Source organism: Monomorium pharaonis, chromosome 3, assembly GCF_013373865.1.
Source record: "Monomorium pharaonis isolate MP-MQ-018 chromosome 3, ASM1337386v2, whole genome shotgun sequence".
Classification (NCBI taxonomy): Eukaryota; Metazoa; Arthropoda; class Insecta; order Hymenoptera; family Formicidae; genus Monomorium; species Monomorium pharaonis.
The window spans coordinates 13,002,721-13,021,376 of NC_050469.1; the positions used below are offsets into that span (position 1 = coordinate 13,002,721).

Genomic DNA, 18,656 nt, shown 5'->3' on the forward strand with positions numbered 1-18,656 from the left:
ACGCTTTTGGTAATTATTATTGGAATGTTTTCACGACAAATAACGATTTGATCACACATACAATTTACAATTATAAATTCAGCTGTTAATTTATTAAATTTAATGTTTTTATTTAAATAAATTTTTGGAACAAAGATTATATTACACACGCTCTATTGTAAAATATTGTAAATCTAAATTCGTAAAAATTCGGACGTCTGCCCAGTTGCTATTTCAAATCGAAATAATCGGATCACATTGAAAATAAAGATCATAGATAAGGAAAGGGACGGCGGGAATGTATATAATACATGTACATATGGTATTTATTCACAACCGTTACCATAGACGAGCCAAAGATAAATTTATATATATTGAACGCTACGATCTATCACAATCGATTTTCTGTCTTTTTTCCTTCCCCATTTTGGATGTATAGAAATATATCTGGGTAATTGCTAACGCTACTTAAAATTAATCACGCCGCACTTGGCGCAACGACAGATTTGCACATCTATACATAAAACGTTACAATGGTACGTATATGTACATGGGTACAAGCTAGATTTCTCGCAAATGGAAAACACGAATCAATATTCTGCTGGATATGTCATAAAGGCGTAAAGCTAGATCTACGTACGATTTGGTCCGATCTTCCGTAAATCTGTTCTCTTCGAAAATATTTCAGCTATCTGATGGTTAAACAACTGTCAATATGGCTGAGCTAATCATCGTAATTGTAATGTAACTTCAAAGTGAAACTGTAGAAGACACCGGCACTCAAATTCAAGATTTAAAACCAGTAAGTACAACATTGTACATACGAGATTCCAATTTATGTTATTGGAAGCATTGTACTATAAATACTCTCCTAGGGATATTACTTCAATATTCTTATTAAATTAATTCTTCTTTTAGTTATTTTAGCAAATGCTCTAGCTAATGGACTAATATAGCCTTATTTGTACTCTTACTTTTTTCTAGAATAATATTATTAATTTAATGATAAAGTACATCAATTTTAATTTTATTGCACTATATCGTTAATGGAAATATCCCGAGGATAATTCTGCCACTTCTCGTCCAACGCGACTTTGCCTGTCGTAGAAAAATATAGGTACGATGGAAGTGACGTAAATCAGCACGTCGCGAAATGACGTTTACAGATACGCGCCGTCTCGCGCAATTTTGATCTACAATTTTTTACGTTGTACAGAGTCTAAGGTAACTAACGTTCGATGCAACCCATCAAGACTGATTAACGGGACTCGTACAAACGCTGCAAACGTCCTCATCGCCTCTGGACATACACCGAGCAACGAAGCTTCCTGCACAAATCTCTCAGAATACGGCTCCGTCTCAGATGTGTAAGTACTATTGCTCAAGCAGAGAAACTTGCTCGTGTGCTTCACCGTCGGAAATGCTGAACGTCTCGATTCTCTTTCCAGGATGGGTTATCTTTTTTTGTCATAGCTTCGTATGCTTTACACTGTCCGTCCAGTAATTCTGTATTGTCATCGCCTCCAGCGAATTTAGGAACGAATCGTTATCCAAACTGTACATTTCTTCCGAGTTATCCTGTAAGTGGACAAGTGCTTTGTAACATTTTTAGCGAATCAAAATTTCATTGTCTCTTTTTTATTTTAACTAGTCTCCATTAAAAAAAAAAATGTAAACACATTAAAAATTCTTTAAGTATATTAAATTGATGAATTATTAATTTAAGAAATTCCATTAAATGTACATTAAATATTTATGTATATCATAATACTAACGCGAATAGTGGAATCATCGATATAACCGGAGCTATCGGGATTGCTGCATTTATCACTGTTCAACGTTTGTGGAGGGTTCAAGTACTTGCGCCTGAAAAATGAATTAATGAATGAACGCATTAGCGAACGCAGACGCAAGCGTAATTACGCTATACGATGCGTTCACGACGCATTACCTGTATATAATGAATCCGAGACTACCCATTGTACTGAGCAGGGCCACAGTCGCTAAACAACTGGCTGTAATAGCAGCTATACCCGCGGCGGATGTCGCCGAACCTTGCTCAGTATTCTCGCCGTTACTACCGGTTTCGTTATAATCAGGGGGCTGATTGTCTCCTTGCACTTGATCTCTTTGGAAGTGCTGCGTGATGAAAGTGTTCCTCGCTCTACTTAGACGAGTGGACTCGCTCACGCCAACTGCACATTTGTTTCATGCGATCATTATGATGAGCTTAATGATTTTTAGGTACCTAAGTCTCTTTCTTCTGTCGCTAAATCTCAAACAAGATAATTCTTAAACTTTTTGCGTCTACTCACTTCTATTGCTTATTAAAGTGTCAAGTTTGATTAGAGACTAGAGCAGAATTAATAAGCATATGCAAGAAAGGAGGTCAATGTCGGCATCGTGAAAACCAATTTAATTAAAATACAATGCCACTCTCCTATCTCGAGATAACATCGTGACCATTAATTGTTTGCGAGAGCATTCTTATTTCTATTCGCTGTAACAGATTTCTCTCTTTGAAGTCTTTACCTTCAAGGATAGACGCCGCCGTAGCGAAGTGCTGCGTCTGAGCCACCTCCTCGTCGATCTCGACCTCGTCTTCGGATCGATTGAACGTCCTGATCGCGGCGTTACCGGGTGCCCCGGCCGCGGACAAGGATGTTGCGAAAGAGGACCTATTCAACATGAGATCGACCTTCGACATTTCTTCTTGAAGAGGTAGCACGGTGAGATCCTCGACTTCCTCGAAGCTGACGTTCCTGCTGGCGACGCTAGACTGGTTCCTCTCTTCCTGATCGTACTTCGGCCTACCCGACGATTTGTTTGTTGTCAAGATCCACGTGATCTTGCTGTCCTTCTTCGTGGTAGAGTTCCTGATCCTTTCGACGTTCTCCGCGGCGCGCTGAGGTGTCGCCGTGCTGAGCGGTTCGACGTTAGAGATATTACTACGAAAATTTAGCTCGACTGTCTCGTGGACGTTCGTCCCAGAGACGGTACCTCCACGTTCCAGCAGCAACGAGGCGACAGTAGTGACGGATTGCTGTCTATCGGGCACCACGGCCGTATTTGTCTGTGGATAAAGTCCAATAGCCTTGGCAATACGAAAAGTCGGTCTGGTTGACTTTGACGTACGATAATCTTCGATCTCAATCGACGAGGACGTCGTCCTTGAGGATGGTTGGGACTTAAGGGGGTCCGATGTGGTAGACGGCAAAGGACTCCCAAGAATCACTGAAAAAGAGAAAGACGAGATATAATTAACATTAAATAATATTTAATAAAGATGAATTACACGATTATTAAATCATATAATGCGCCTTTCTCTCGCGAGTTTCAACTAAGAATCTAATAAACACAGAATACGAAAAATAAAATATGAAAGCTTTGTGCAAGTTAATTCTTGATAAAAATTTAATTAAGTATCATCTTTCTGTATTTTTCTGTATTTCTTTGTTTCTGCATTTCTGTATTTTACTATATTTTCTGTACCTTTTATTTAACTTACAATATTAAATCTTTTAGTAATTGAATTTACATTAAAGTTACATTAACATTAACATTTAAACTACAACCAATTGTAATTTAAATATATATATAAATAAACTACAATAAAATATTATCACGATTAATCGTAATAAAATGATAAATATAAGCTATCTAATAAAAAAGGTTATTTGCTACAATTTTATCATAATGCAGTATTCAATTGTCTAAAGTGACCTAATTAAGGCAAAAGACTTTAAAAGTCATTCGTGTCTTTTTATTGATCTTAACAGAGTTGATGAAAGACAGTTAAAGATAAAATAAAAGATAGTTCAAGACAGTTAAGCTGCTTACCGGTTGATAAGGTGGGAGTCTTGCTGCGCTAAGATATTATTTAACGAAAAAAAAAGATGACTCACCAAGAAATTGCGCAGTAACCCAGAACCAGTGCATCCACCAATGTAGCGTCATCGCGTCATCTGGATGTATCTGCAAATACGAAGACACCTATGTGTACCAACGAACGTGTGTGAGGAACATGTCTCGTGAGATGTTCACAAAGAAATAAAATCAAGCGGCGATGCGAGATGAGCACGGTAAGTAGAATGCAACAAATTTAAGCTAACCGTAGATAAACAGTTCAATGTACGTTTCAACTCTTTTCTTAGCCATCTTCAGCAAAGGAAGAAAGGAGAAATTGTTAGATAAATCAAATATGATAAATTATTGAAAAACTCACCCTGGAACGAAAATAAACGACGAAATTCGAAATTGGAAAGTAAAAACAAATATCGGAATACAATCCTGCAACGAACCACTTGTCGGAGAGCTAGGACACGTCTGGTATGTATGACTGTCAGAAGGGAACAAAAAATATTCGCCTCTGACCGTCATACATATCAGACGTGTCCTAGCTCTCCCACAAGTGGTCCGTTGCAGGATTATATCCAGGTATTCGTTTTTATTTTCCGATTGAACGTGAGAAGTTTTCACGCTAACGCTTCAAATACATTAAATATCATTACACTTCTGTTTCGGGCGATTTTCTAAGCCCGAACAAACGAACGACCGACGCTGGTCGCCTCGTCGCGTCTAAGAGAAGGGTAATGTTTAAAACCGGTGAGTAATCTGCGACCAATCGTGTTGCTTAATCGTGAAATCCGTGAGTCATTGAGGAATTTTAAAACCAACGTCGACGGCTCCAGCTTCCAGGTATAATGGCAAAGATAACTGAGCAAAAGGAAATAAGTGCTCCTGATACTTTGTCGTACACAGAGAGAATTTTCTCTTAAAAATTACTCTTAAAATCGTGGTAATTGTGAGACAACGTAAACCTTGAAGAATTTTACTATACTTTTAACAAAATTTATTAAAATTTTTAATAAAATTTCGCAAAGTTTTAGTAAATTTTCTTAGAAGTATAGTAAAATTCTTCGAGGTTCATGTTGCCCCACAATTACCATGATTTTCAGGGTAATTTTTAAGAGAAAATCCATGTATATGCAAATTATTTCGACGGTACAAATAAAGATTTTTTTAATGCACAAATAGACATTTTTATGCATATCTTGAACACAGATAGGTATTTTTCGTCCATTTCGGGAAAGGTAATAAGTTTCATAATTTCAAATCAAATTGAAAATATCTGGTTGAAATCAACTTCGCTGTATATACTTGTCAAATTTTCGAGTGTACACCGGCACGGTAATTTTCGTTCCTGAGTAACGCAAGACGCCAGATTGAAATTATGATGGACCGGTGCCGCCGGCCGACCGGTACGTTGAACGCAGGTGCTTGTACGCGCAACTTCAAGTGGCTACGTAGCCAGCGTCTGTAACGTTGAAAGAGAGCTCCCGGCGCGCCTGGTTCGTTTGATAAATCCGGATGCGTTTGCGATTGCGGGAAGTGATAAGTGTCACGACGAATGTAGCGTTAAACGATTTAAGTACATACAGAAAATCGAAATAAAACAAATTCCTCGACGCCAGATATCCAAGTTAATTAGATGCTCTGCACAAGCTAGTGTTATAAAATAATTTTAAAACATTTTTTTGTAGACAATACAAAAATATTGCTCGTTGAAAATATGATGTGCGTTAATATAGTATTAAATTTATTTTAAAATATTAAACGTGTATAATATTATAATTAAATTAATAATACGATAAAACATCTGTAGTGCGTGCATTTGTGCGCCGATCTACAAAGTTTCACAGCGCACAAAATGCGGTGGAAAGATGCGATCGTTAAACAGCAGGATACAGTGTGACGGTCATGCTCTGCTGACCGCAACCTGCGACGTGACACGAATAGGCTATCGCGGAGTTACTTAAAGACCGAACGACACTATTTTTCAATTTTATCGCTAGCAAAAAAAAAACCGAATTTGGGTGAAACCGCGTGTAAAATCCAAATAAAAATATTTCCCATTAAAATATTGATCGGAACTTTATCTGAAGTTGACCACTTTGCTATTTTTTCATACATTGACAGAAAACCTTTAATTCTTGATGCTGCATAAATCCGTAATCGTAGTTTTAAAGTTTCAAAAAAGAGGAAATTTGCAGGTCTTCAAAATTTAAAGTATCAAAATTAATAGAAATATAAATAAATATATTTTATATATACAGCAATTTTATTTTTTCAAATTAACTCTTCGTACACATTTCACGCGCAAACCTAACAGTAAATGAAAATACAACATATAACAAATACAATTGCGGGCTGACTCTCTTGTACGAAACCTAACGATGATAAAAATCTTTACGCTAAATCTAAACATTATCGTGTCCCACAGAGGCTGTGCGACCGGACAGCTCTTCGCTTCCTCGGACAAAGTAATTACGAAATTAAGGGGCACGGAGAGCGAGATACACTGTAAACTCGTCCGTGCGCAGTTAGTCATGCTCCCCCGGTTGTAACCGGTCGCACCTTCGCACGGATGCGGCTCGACGGTGATTCGAGAAGCATCAAGGACTTAGTAGCACGCGGGGGACATTTTCGCGCGCAAATTTTTTTTTTCCCACCGGGGTAATCCGGATTTAATAATAAAGACGCTGGAACAAAGGGCGCGCGCTGTCGGCCGGGCCGCTCCTCGTATCCGGGTGACAAAGGGTCCAACCTTGTTGACAACACCGCACCCTTCACGTCGGCGCGGCCGATTCATTCACGGACCGGAAACACGGCCTCGAACGTCGTAACGCGACTGCGGAAGGAAACGCACACAGGGACGCAGCTGGATATTTTCGGGTACTCCCGAGTGCGACATTTTTTAAAGATGGGATAGGAGACTCCTGATTTCAAAATTATTTAAAAGATATGTATCTTTTAAAGATACATGATTATTTGCTTTTTATAGAAATACCTGATGTTCGTTTAAAGCGATGCGCGCGTTTTGGGACTTCGATTTCCGTGTTGGAAATCGTCTTTCTAAGCACGAACGACGGTTTCTCACGGTTGTTTCCACGAAATTGCGGTTCATGGTGATAATCGCGTACGAGGCCTGGCAGAGAGCCTGCAATGACACTTGCGAACCGCTGGTTAAAGTGGCCGTAAATAAGATACGTCCCTTTTTGCCGGTAAATGCCGGTTTATGAATTTTATGCGGATTAACTGCGGCTACAACTCCTGTTACAGCCGCGCTACGCCGCGTTCCATTTCGTTTCGAGATCAAAAGGATAACGAATAAGTGCTCCACTGGGTCGGCGCTAACGCGCCGTTAATACCGTAACGTATAACCGAAACAATTAGAACGTGATGCGCTTTGCGCGAACGCGATCCCGGTTGCGCCGCAAGGTATGAAATTGCGCACGGAGAGCGCGAGCAGAAAAAAAAATATATATGTATATGCGCGCTGCATTTCGTCCGTTGCGTAATTTCACTTCCGCGTGCTGGAGCCTCGCGCCACTTCGTTTTCAGACCGGAAGGACGCGCAACACGCCCAATTATGAGCGCGCTAATAATCCAGCTGCCTAACTGTGCATTATTGCCGCTGAATCGATTGCCCGCGAGCATCTCTGACATTGAAAAGAAAAATTTTTAATTAATGGAAACACTGCTCCCTAAGGATGCAATTAAGGAGGCAACAACGCAGCCCGAGGCAATCGTATAACACGTATACATAACGGTTTCAAGAAACTCAGGAGAAATATGTGTAGTAGAGAAAGGTTGCCAATACAAAACTAATTATTGTATTGTATTAATACTAATAAAGAAATGATTTGCGTAGACAATTATATAAAAAACTCATAGTTTATACATTCGTAACCTTTTTCTATATAAAATCTACTAAAAATAAATTCTTCCAAAGTGAGAATAAAATTTGCAATCAAATTGTCTGTTTCTGAAACAAATTGTTTATTTTTAGTTTTTAATCTTTAAATTACTTTTATTTTTAAAACGTAAAATTCTAATTCTTTTTACTTTATAAACTTTGTTGTTAAATACATAAAAATATATTTTATTACAAAATTGTCTTGTACGCTATAATTGCAGAGATCGATTGATATTGGACATTTCTGTTAAATTATTTTTTTTCTTACAAATGACATCAGCGAGAGAGATTAAATCGATAATTAAACTCATCTTTGTAGTTCTCATCTATTGTAATTCGAATCATATCTGAAAGTATAAAAAAATATTAAACATTTATAGAGCTGAATGCATAGAAAATAAATTGCATTGGAGAACTTGTTTTAACAAACTAAACTTAATTATTTCAAATATATGTATTTTTTACGTTCCACAGCGTTTCGGCAGCACTCGTTTTAAGCAAAGGCTTAAAGAAAATCCGAAGAAAGTTCTTTAAAAAAAAATTTAGAAATTATTATTTCAAGTACCAAAAAAAAAATGTAATAAATTAGGGAGGCGTTCATTTCTTTACCGTACTCAACTGTTTCGTTCCACTTGATTTTCAGACCAAGGAGATAATTGATTTAATGAATTCGCTTCTATCGCGTGCTGCTTTACATACTGCCCCGTGAAAGCTCGTGAAAAAAATTGGCGATTCGTGCGGTACAACGTACAGCCGGAGTTCAATGACCGTCGTGCGTATGAGATTCCCCGAGGCGGGCAGACAACTTAATACTACGTAAGTTAACAGAACGTTTGTCGTAAAATCTCTAATTTCTCTGTTGTACGCGTCATTCCATCCAAGGCTGCGTACTTTTACTCGCAGTTTTCCGTGTGTATCCGCTGATCTTTATCTCACTTACTTCACACGTCACTGCGATTTATTATCTATGATATCATGCCGTCGATTTACAGCTTTCGAGTCACGTAGCCGTGGCAATCAACATACTAAATTGCGTCCTTCGTATCTTTTTACTTTGAAATTCGCCTTGACTTTGACCTATCTTCATAAAATAACAAAAAATAATAATTTGTATTCTTATAATTAATCAAATTACAATCCCTATATCCTTACATCTTTAATAATCAAGCTGCTTAAGAATAATAGACGCGTAAAAGTTCTGACTTTCGCCGTCGCCGATTTGCAGATCGGATATAGAATATCTGGTAAAAAGTGGGAGAAGTGCGCGACAGGATACAGTCATTGGAGCATGAAATGCGTATTCGTTTTCTTAAGCATACAGCACGATCTCCGGAAAGGCCGCCATAAAAACGTGGCAGCGCTGAATGGAAAATCGTTTCTTTGCACTTGATTTACTTTTCCAAACCGAAGGTTAATTCTGTGGATTCGATATAAGAATTTTTAGTTAAATTTAATTTATTGTATCTGTGAATTACAAAAAATAAAAACACTGGAGAAACGTGAAAAATCAAAGAATATGTATCGAAGATAGACAAGAGATGAAGCGACAGCATTGCTGTCTTGAAAAAGCCCACTTGAAAAACACAAAAAAAAAATACTAATTTGATGCAAATCACTAACGAGGAATACATTACATGATACTACTACTGACATGAATTCTACGATTACAATACAAACAGATAAAATTCAATACATATGATTCTACAGTTAACAAACACATATAAAATTACAATAAACACTGATAAACGAAGATAAATCTTAATTGTATAAGCATTTCTCTTTAGTATTAAAAAAAACAATTATAAAACAATCTGTTCTCTAAAAGCTCCGTGAAAAACTAATTTTAAAATTATATAAAAATTGTGTAAAAATTCTGCATTAAAAAAAAAAACAAGACAGCCTTGAACTTATTATTCCACGTTGTTAATTAAGCTGATCTATATGATTCTCTTAAAATAGTGTTATATTCAATAAAAATTAGAGATTCTTTTATACCTTCCTAGAAACTCTCATTAAAACGCGGCGGACATAGACATTATGACACATTTCTTTCAATTGTCGATTCAGAGAGTTTTGCAGCATCGCGTTCCGCTCGAAATACATCAAAGCGGAGAGTGGTGCATTTGAGTCATCGATGGGATTAACGCTCGTGAAGAGGCAAAGTGGAGTTAACGAGGACACTAAAGTAAATCGTGATTTACCACCGTGCCTCATGCTGTGCCCGAATGAACGCGAATTATCGAGCGCATTAGCGCAGAAACCGCAGAACTAATGGCCGTGAGTCGATTACTCGGATCTTCGTCTCCGTTTTTCTGCCATTGTTGGAACGATAACCGCCGCCGATCTACAAAAGAGTCAATTTCCGCGGCTAATAGCGCTAACTTAAACTCCTGTGATAAGCCGATCGGTTACATCACTTCGATTTTCCGACCGAACGTATGCGGGCAGAACTAACGGCTCGTAGCTTAGCTTTGACTTTTTTTGTAAGTTTCGTCATTCCTTTCGTGAACTGCGTTTTCTGTGTATTGCCCACGGAGTCCAATTGAAAATCCCAATGGTGGTGCCACGTTCGAACAGTCTTTCGGCTTTCACATTTTATCAGACGTCGTTTTGCCCCACACGTCGACCGTGACTGCGCTGCAGAAGTTTTATCGCAACCTTTTCTGTCGGTGCAGCGATAAAAAAAATACGTTCGTACTATGTTACATACGACGCGTAGCGCTCACAACGTTCGCGTAAATATAATATAATTTGTAAAACGTAGAAGAAATATAAAAAATATAGAAAAAGTGAAATATTATGGCACTGCGAAATCGCGAAGGATTGAAGTCGACACATTCTGTTCCAAATGCCACGAGTAATTGTAATTTTTTCTTTACAACAATTTTCAAACTTATCTCTCAATAAATAGCGCGAATATATTCGACCCCCCCCCAAAAAATTTGAACACACGAATATATAATATTAATTTTCCTAAAAAGTTTTCTAAGCTTGTTATATATAATTCCAAGCTTTATTTAGATTAGTGTTTCTTTGCAAACGCAATCGTGCGAAAAAAAGTTAAATTAAAATTCAGCCATGCCGAAAATAACCGACGCGATGGCACGCAGCCGACCATAAAAAAAAAGGAAATCACGCGTCCAAAGAACGTCAATCTTTCTAAGCGGCAACACAGCAGCAACAGCTGCTGCGCGACCGGATCGTCTTCGATATTATATTCACATTATGAACTTTCACATACATACTTTCCGATAGCAATCTCATTTCCTCCGGTGAAGTTTCACTGTATTTAAAAAATGCGCGATTGTGAGATACGCATGCAACGAGATCGCTTTTCTGCCCAATTAGTCTTACGTAAAAGTGTATCGCACGTGAGAACCGCGGCTGTTAAGTAGGTGAATTCGCAATCTCAAGTCTATTTAAAAGATGTAAAATTTGCAAAGCAAAAAGAAGAGACAATGGTACACGATGTGCATTTTTACGGAATCCGATTTCGTCGTCTCCTTTTGAAATATTTAATCAACGAGGCGAGAAAGAGAAAATCGAGTTAGGATTTCATGCATTTTATCGTGCGTTGTACAAATTTTCAACATACTTTATTTCACGATAGCATTTTCAGACGAGAGAATTGATAAATACATAATTAATCAGAATTGTCGAAAAACGTGATTAGAATTGACCAGTGTATGTTAAATATTATTTTTTAACATAGAGATAAAACGTGTATATTGATTGTGAGATTTTTACGGTTCAAAAAATTTATCTGATGCAAATTCGTTTAATACGCAAATCATATTGTGACATGTACAAATTTCCTGTTTCTCCAAATTAAATAATCGTACAATATTCACGCTTTCGAGAGTCGCTTTGACAACACGATTTCAACGAGACCAACCAAGCCTGTTAAATGTAGATACATTATTACTCACTATACAACTTTCGCAATCACGTTCACACGTGGATAGCGAAGTACAAATATAAGATAACATCCAATCGTAATTCTATCCGTAAAATTATCAAATGACGACTTTTATTCGAAGAATTATCGAATAAAATTAGAATCCACAACTTGTAATCATTTTATGTAAATAAATAATAAAATTAAATGATACATCAAGTAAAAATTCAGGTAAAAATTAACAGCGTGTTTTAATTTTATTTCACAAAAATAAAATTAAATAATATATACGTTCAAGTAAAAATTTAAATATAATTAATAGTGTCGCGTTCTAACTTTATTTTACAAAAATAAATAATGTAATTAAATAATGCGCTGTTCTAATCAAAATTCAGATAAAAAGTATCGCATTCTAATTTTATTTGATAAAAAATAAATAATATATAATTAAATATTAAATAATATACTACTCAAGCGCATTTGCTTTTATTAATATATTTTAATCTTGTTCGCCAAATTCTGCAAAAATTGACTCCTCGATTCCTGTACTGTTACACGTCACGAAATTTACTTGTTACTCGTCGAGAAATTATCAGCGTGACGATCGTGAGGTATTACGATAGAAATTTTTCCCGACGCAAGAGGTTTCTACGGGGCAGATTTTCAGACAATCCGACCTATTCTTGCAGTAACAGTTTCACCTACCACGAAACGTTCTTTCTTGGAGCCCATTGTTTCCCACGTACGTATTAGCCCGCGACATCATTCTACGAGCAAGATCGGTGTCACTCCTTATATTTTTCTTCTCACCAAACGAACAAAAATAATTTCTTAGTCTACTGATTTCCTCGATCGAATCCAAATTAACTTTACCCGAATCGAATTAAATCAAATCGAATCGTTGAAGCGTAACTTTTAACATTCACACTTATTGAGTTAGGTTGAATTCTAATAGATAATAATAAAACAGATTTATGTCTGAGACATTAATGTAACATTTATTTGCTCTACTGTTAACACTACAGATACTCGTATAAATACTTTTACGGGATCAAACCCGCTCGTGAAAGGAAGAAAGTAAACATGAAATCTCCATCGACGATCGAAAGTTCGAATGAGTTCATCCGAATGGCAATTACACTCGTTACCGACTCCGAAACAAAAGTGGAACTCGGAAACATAGGCACTAGCCATGCGATACGAGTCCTTCTCGTAAACATTAATTTATGCCGCTCACAATGACCAAATTGCATCTATGATATCAGCGCGGTACGGTAAATTACGATTCGTAATCATAATTTATCATGCAGGCCGGTATCTATCTAATCTAATCGATTGCTTTTATCTATTGTGTTAGAACATCGGTCACGCTCGCCTTGTTTTAGAGATCATTATATAGTTCATTATTATCAAAAAGAGAAATAGGGAGAGAAAATTTAATTGATATTAAGCAAGGAATAAACTAGAAAAGTATAATATGCTATTCCCTTTTGGCATGCTATTACATCTCTCTCTCTCTCTCTCTCTCTCTCTCTCTCTCTCTCTCTCTCTCTCTCTCGATTACCTCACTTCGACATAATTAATCTCCTTATTAATATATTAACAGCCTTGATTAAAATAAATACATTTATAACAAATAGTCTCATAATTTATATAATATTAAAGATAATTCCGACTGGCTAATGATTCTGATTATAAGTTTAAAGATACAGTTCAATCGAAACACCAGACCGTAGTATCTTGTTAAATATACTTATCATTAAATTAAATAATATTATTATAATACAAAACAGTACATTTCGATTTGTTCCGGATTATTCATGTAACACAAACAAAAGAACTTAACGGGTACGATAAAAATGATACCCCAGCTATCTCCAGCCGCTCGGGGAGCATGAAAAGCAATCGCGATGTCAATTTACTGGCGAACATCAAGCTTTTATCATGAAAGCGTTGTCTATACGCAACGTGTATTGTTGGAATATTACACCGTACAATAACAAGCGACGCCTGTGTGCATTGTTCGAATATAACATCGATCATTAATGTATCGAAAATACATTAAAAAGGATAATTAAACGGATTACAATGATTAAATGTAAAAGCGTTTCTTGTAAATATATAATGCGAGATAAATATATTACGATCTTATATAAAAAGTAACTGTGTAGGCATACCTATATTAATGGCATCTTTGTTGAGAAAAGCAGCTCCTAATTGATCAAAGAATAATGCATGAAGCATCGGCGCTAAATTAACTCCGTATGAAGTCCGTGTAAGAACGTTTTACGAGCCATCCAATACGGTGTATCGGGAGGTGCGCGCATGTGTGTACAATTAAAGATCGCTACTACCAGTTATCATGACTTAACCGACGGTTAAGTGGTATTAGCTGACGCATCGGTTTGTTAACTCGTCGACACGGTAGGCGCACAATTCCGAACGTTCCGTTAGACACGGCAAAACCGCGTGGAAGAAAGAAAAACAGTCGGGGGCACATAATCCGTCTTGTATATACCGAGTACACTCGCGAATTTCTATCCCCCACCCTCTTCACGGGTGGATAATAAATTGTAACGTATATACTATTAGCGAGAGCGAAAGCTCGTCTGCAGCTATACACACCAGTCACGCATGCGTTGTTGGAAAACCGTACGGCGAAAGTAAAGATTCGCTTTCGTAGCGGTTTATTATAAGTCTGCCTCTCGCACGCGCGATATAATGTATTATAATTATCAAATTATAACGCGAGAAAATGACGTTACCGACAAAATCGACGGCGGCGGCTAGTCGAATTAGCGATGCCTGACACGCTGGACCACCACCGCCTTCGAAGTCATTGTCTATTCCGTTTCAATTCAATCAGCTGTAATCAATTTAACGAGAACTCTGTAAAGTAGGTTACTCTCCCTAAAAGTTGGATACTAATTTTTAGAGATAACAATTGCTATTGCATAAGACGAATATCCTAGGAACGTTTTTTTTTTTTTACGTTAATTGTTATAACATTTAAAATAATCTGCCTTAAATATTTTTATTTAAAAATTACTATAAAATTTTAATATTATAAAGAAAACATTTAAGATTAATAATAATAAGTTTCCAGATATGTATATAGAGTAAGTGTTTTAAAATAAGGACATGATTGATTTATCGAAACATATCACATAACACAATAAATTACTGGCTTCCATAAAAGTTTTAAAGTGTCTTCGATATTTGGGCGCAATATAAAAGAATTTTAGCTTCAAATAATTGTACATTTAAAATGAGTAAATATAAAATGAAATAAATTGTTGATATAAAAAATTAATTTTTTAGAAAAAGTTGTAACTCAAGCATTTATGTATACTATGTGTTGTTACATATTCATTTATTAATTTTTATTTCGTTATTTATTTATTTATTTATTTTTATTATTTCTGATCACAATCCATTTATATGTATACATTTCGTGTTGCGTCCAAATTCGTTTTTCCACGGAGGTAGAGTAAAATAGGATTTCGGAGGATTTTGGTGCGCGCGTGCCTATATTAAATTATTTTTTGAAAGTGGAATTTATTTAATAAAAATATACATCGGAATGCATAAAGAGTAGAGAATGTAGCTCGTTCGTTTCTGCGGAGCGCGAATCCCACAGAGCGGGGTTTGTACAAACGGTCGCACGTGCGAAAATTCGTCTAAGTGGTATGCCGTTGCGACATCCGCGCTGTCGCAATTAGCGAGGCTCTGCGACACAGACACGCGTGCGTTTCGGAGAAAAATTGCGGTTTTTCGTCTGCGGAGTATAGTGACGTCATCGCCATGAACTCACCTCGTCAAGCATAATTACGACGTCTATAAAGCTGGCACAGCCACTTTAGCACAATCGAATAAAACTTATATAAAAATTTAGTGCTCTTTTGTTGCTAATTAGTTGCTCCATTCCCAATTTTGTTGCTCCAGCCGATTCGGAGAAAATAGAGGCTGTGCCAACTTAAAATTTAGTTAGCACAACCGATAAAAATTTTTTTAAAAAATTAAACAAATGCGGTGGATTCCTTTAGATCTAATTAGTTGCTAATTAGTTGCTCTATTCCCAAATTTTTTGCTCTATTATTAAATTCCGAAAACCACCCCAAAATTACCCTAGAGCAACAAAACATTCTAAAATTATAAATAACCACATATATCGAATGATAACAGTTCCTCGGTTTTATTGCTCGAAATTTATAACAATTCCGATTTTGTTGCTCCACCTTTATTGATTAAAAACCACCCCCAGCCACTCCACATTAGCACAACACCTTAAAACTGAAAATAGTAGCTAAATCTCGACAGATAACGCTTCACAGATTTTGTTGCTCGCAGTTTATAACAATTCTGATTTTGTTGCTCCATCAATATCGATTAAAAACCACCCCTAACAACTCCACATTAGCATAACAATAAAACTGAAAATAGTAATTATATCTCGATACTGATAACGCTTCACCGATTTTGTTGCTTGCAGTTTATAACTTTATTGCAATAAACAATTGGCAACAAATTCAAAACTTGCATATCTTTTCAGAAACTAAATCGAGAAAGACTTTAATACCGAAATTAGTCTAGCAACAAATTCTATAAGAGTACTTTACTCTTGAACGCGTCCCAGCACAACCACTCTTTCAGCTAGTTTTTTGCAATAAACAATTAGCAACAAATTCGGAAACTGCATATCCTTTGAGCACCTAAATCGAGAAACATTTTAATACCGTAATTAGTCGAGCAACAAATTCTGTAAGGGTACTTTACTCTTGAACGCGTCCCAGCACAACCACTCTTTCAGCCAGTTTTTTGCAATAAACAATTAGCAACAAATTTGGAAACTGCAAATCCTTTGAGCACCTAAATCGAGAAACATTTTAATACCGTAATTAGTCGAGCAACAAATTCTGTAAGGGTACTTTACTCTTGAACGCGTCCCAGCACAACCACTCTTTCAGCCAGTTTTTTGCAATAAACAATTAGCAACAAATTTGGAAACTGCAAATCCTTTGAGCACCTAAATCGAGAAACATTTTAATACCGTAATTAGTCGAGCAACAAATTCTGTAAGGGTACTTTACTCTTGAACGCGTCCCAGCACAACCACTCTTTCAGCCAGTTTTTTGCAATAAACAATTAGCAACAAATTTGGAAACTGCAAATCCTTTGAGCACCTAAATCGAGAAACATTTTAATACCGTAATTAGTCGAGCAACAAATTCTGTAAGGGTACTTTACTCTTGAACGCGTCCCAGCACAACCACTCTTTCAGCCAGTTTTTTGCAATAAACAATTAGCAACAAATTTGGAAACTGCAAATCCTTTGAGCACCTAAATCGAGAAACATTTTAATACCGTAATTAGTCGAGCAACAAATTCTGTAAGGGTACTTTACTCTTGAACGCGTCCCAGCACAACCACTCTTTCAGCCAGTTTTTTGCAATAAACAATTAGCAACAAATTTGGAAACTGCAAATCCTTTGAGCACCTAAATCGAGAAACATTTTAATACCGTAATTAGTCGAGCAACAAATTCTGTAAGGGTACTTTACTCTTGAACGCGTCCCAGCACAACCACTCTTTCAGCCAGTTTTTTGCAATAAACAATTAGCAACAAATTTGGAAACTGCAAATCCTTTGAGCACCTAAATCGAGAAACATTTTAATACCGTAATTAGTCGAGCAACAAATTCTGTAAGGGTACTTTACTCTTGAACGCGTCCCAGCACAACCACTCTTTCAGCCAGTTTTTTGCAATAAACAATTAGCAACAAATTCGGAAACTGCATATCCTTTGAGCACCTAAATCGAGAAACATTTTAATACCGTAATTAGTCGAGCAACAAATTCTGTAAGGGTACTTTACTCTTGAACGCGTCCCAACACAACCACTCTTTCAGCCAGTTTTTTGCAATAAACAATTAGCAACAAATTCGGAAACTGCATATCCTTTGAGCACCTAAATTGAGAAACATTTTAATACCCTAATTAGTCGAGCAACAAATTCTGTAAGGGTACTTTACTCTTGAACGCGTCCCAGCACAACCACTCTTTCAGCCAGTTTTTTGCAATAAACAATTAGCAACAAATTCGGAAACTGCATATCCTTTGAGCACCTAAATCGAGAAACATTTTAATACCGTAATTAGTCGAGCAACAAATTCTGTAAGGGTACTTTACTCTTGAAAGCGTCCCAGCACAACCACTCTTTCAGCCAGTTTTTTGCAATAAACAATTAGCAACAAATTTGGAAACTGCAAATCCTTTGAGCACCTAAATCGAGAAACATTTTAATACCGTAATTAGTCGAGCAACAAATTCTGTAAGGGTACTTTACTCTTGAACGCGTCCCAACACAACCACTCTTTCAGCCAGTTTTTTGCAATAAACAATTAGCAACAAATTTGGAAACTGCAAATCCTTTGAGCACCTAAATCGAGAAACATTTTAATACCGTAATTAGTCGAGCAACAAATTCTGTAAGGGTACTTTACTCTTGAACGCGTCCCAGCACAACCACTCTTTCAGCCAGTTTTTTGCAATAAACAATTAGCAACAAATTTGGAAACTGCAAATCCTTTGAGCACCTAAATCGAGAAACATTTTAATACCGTAATTAGTCGAGCAACAAATTCTGTAAGGGTACTTTACTCTTGAACGCGTCCCAGCACAACCACTCTTTCAGCCAGTTTTTTGCAATAAACAATTAGCAACAAATTTGGAAACTGCAAATCCTTTGAGCACCTAAATCGAGAAACATTTTAATACCGTAATTAGTCGAGCAACAAATTCTGTAAGGGTACTTTACTCTTGAACGCGTCCCAGCACAACCACTCTTTCAGCCAGTTTTTTGCAATAAACAATTAGCAACAAATTTGGAAACTGCAAATCCTTTGAGCACCTAAATCGAGAAACATTTTAATACCGTAATTAGTCGAGCAACAAATTCTGTAAGGGTACTTTACTCTTGAACGCGTCCCAGCACAACCACTCTTTCAGCCAGTTTTTTGC

General features: G+C 36.7%; 1 protein-coding gene across 1 annotated transcript in view; it reads right to left on the reverse strand.

Moving 5' to 3' along the window:
- Positions 1-106: 106 nt before the first annotated feature.
- The window catches only part of LOC105832559, a 31,728-nt gene continuing 13,178 nt past the window's right edge, over positions 107-18,656 (reverse strand). The window contains exons 2-6 of the mRNA XM_012673636.3: positions 3,885-3,954; positions 2,512-3,213; positions 1,931-2,174; positions 1,755-1,845; positions 107-1,557 (exon numbers count right to left, since the gene is read on the reverse strand). Of these exons, the coding sequence (XP_012529090.1) occupies positions 1,447-1,557; positions 1,755-1,845; positions 1,931-2,174; positions 2,512-3,213; positions 3,885-3,936 (1,200 nt within the window). The 5' untranslated portion in view covers positions 3,937-3,954 and the 3' untranslated portion in view covers positions 107-1,446. The remainder of the gene's footprint in view (positions 1,558-1,754; positions 1,846-1,930; positions 2,175-2,511; positions 3,214-3,884; positions 3,955-18,656) is intronic.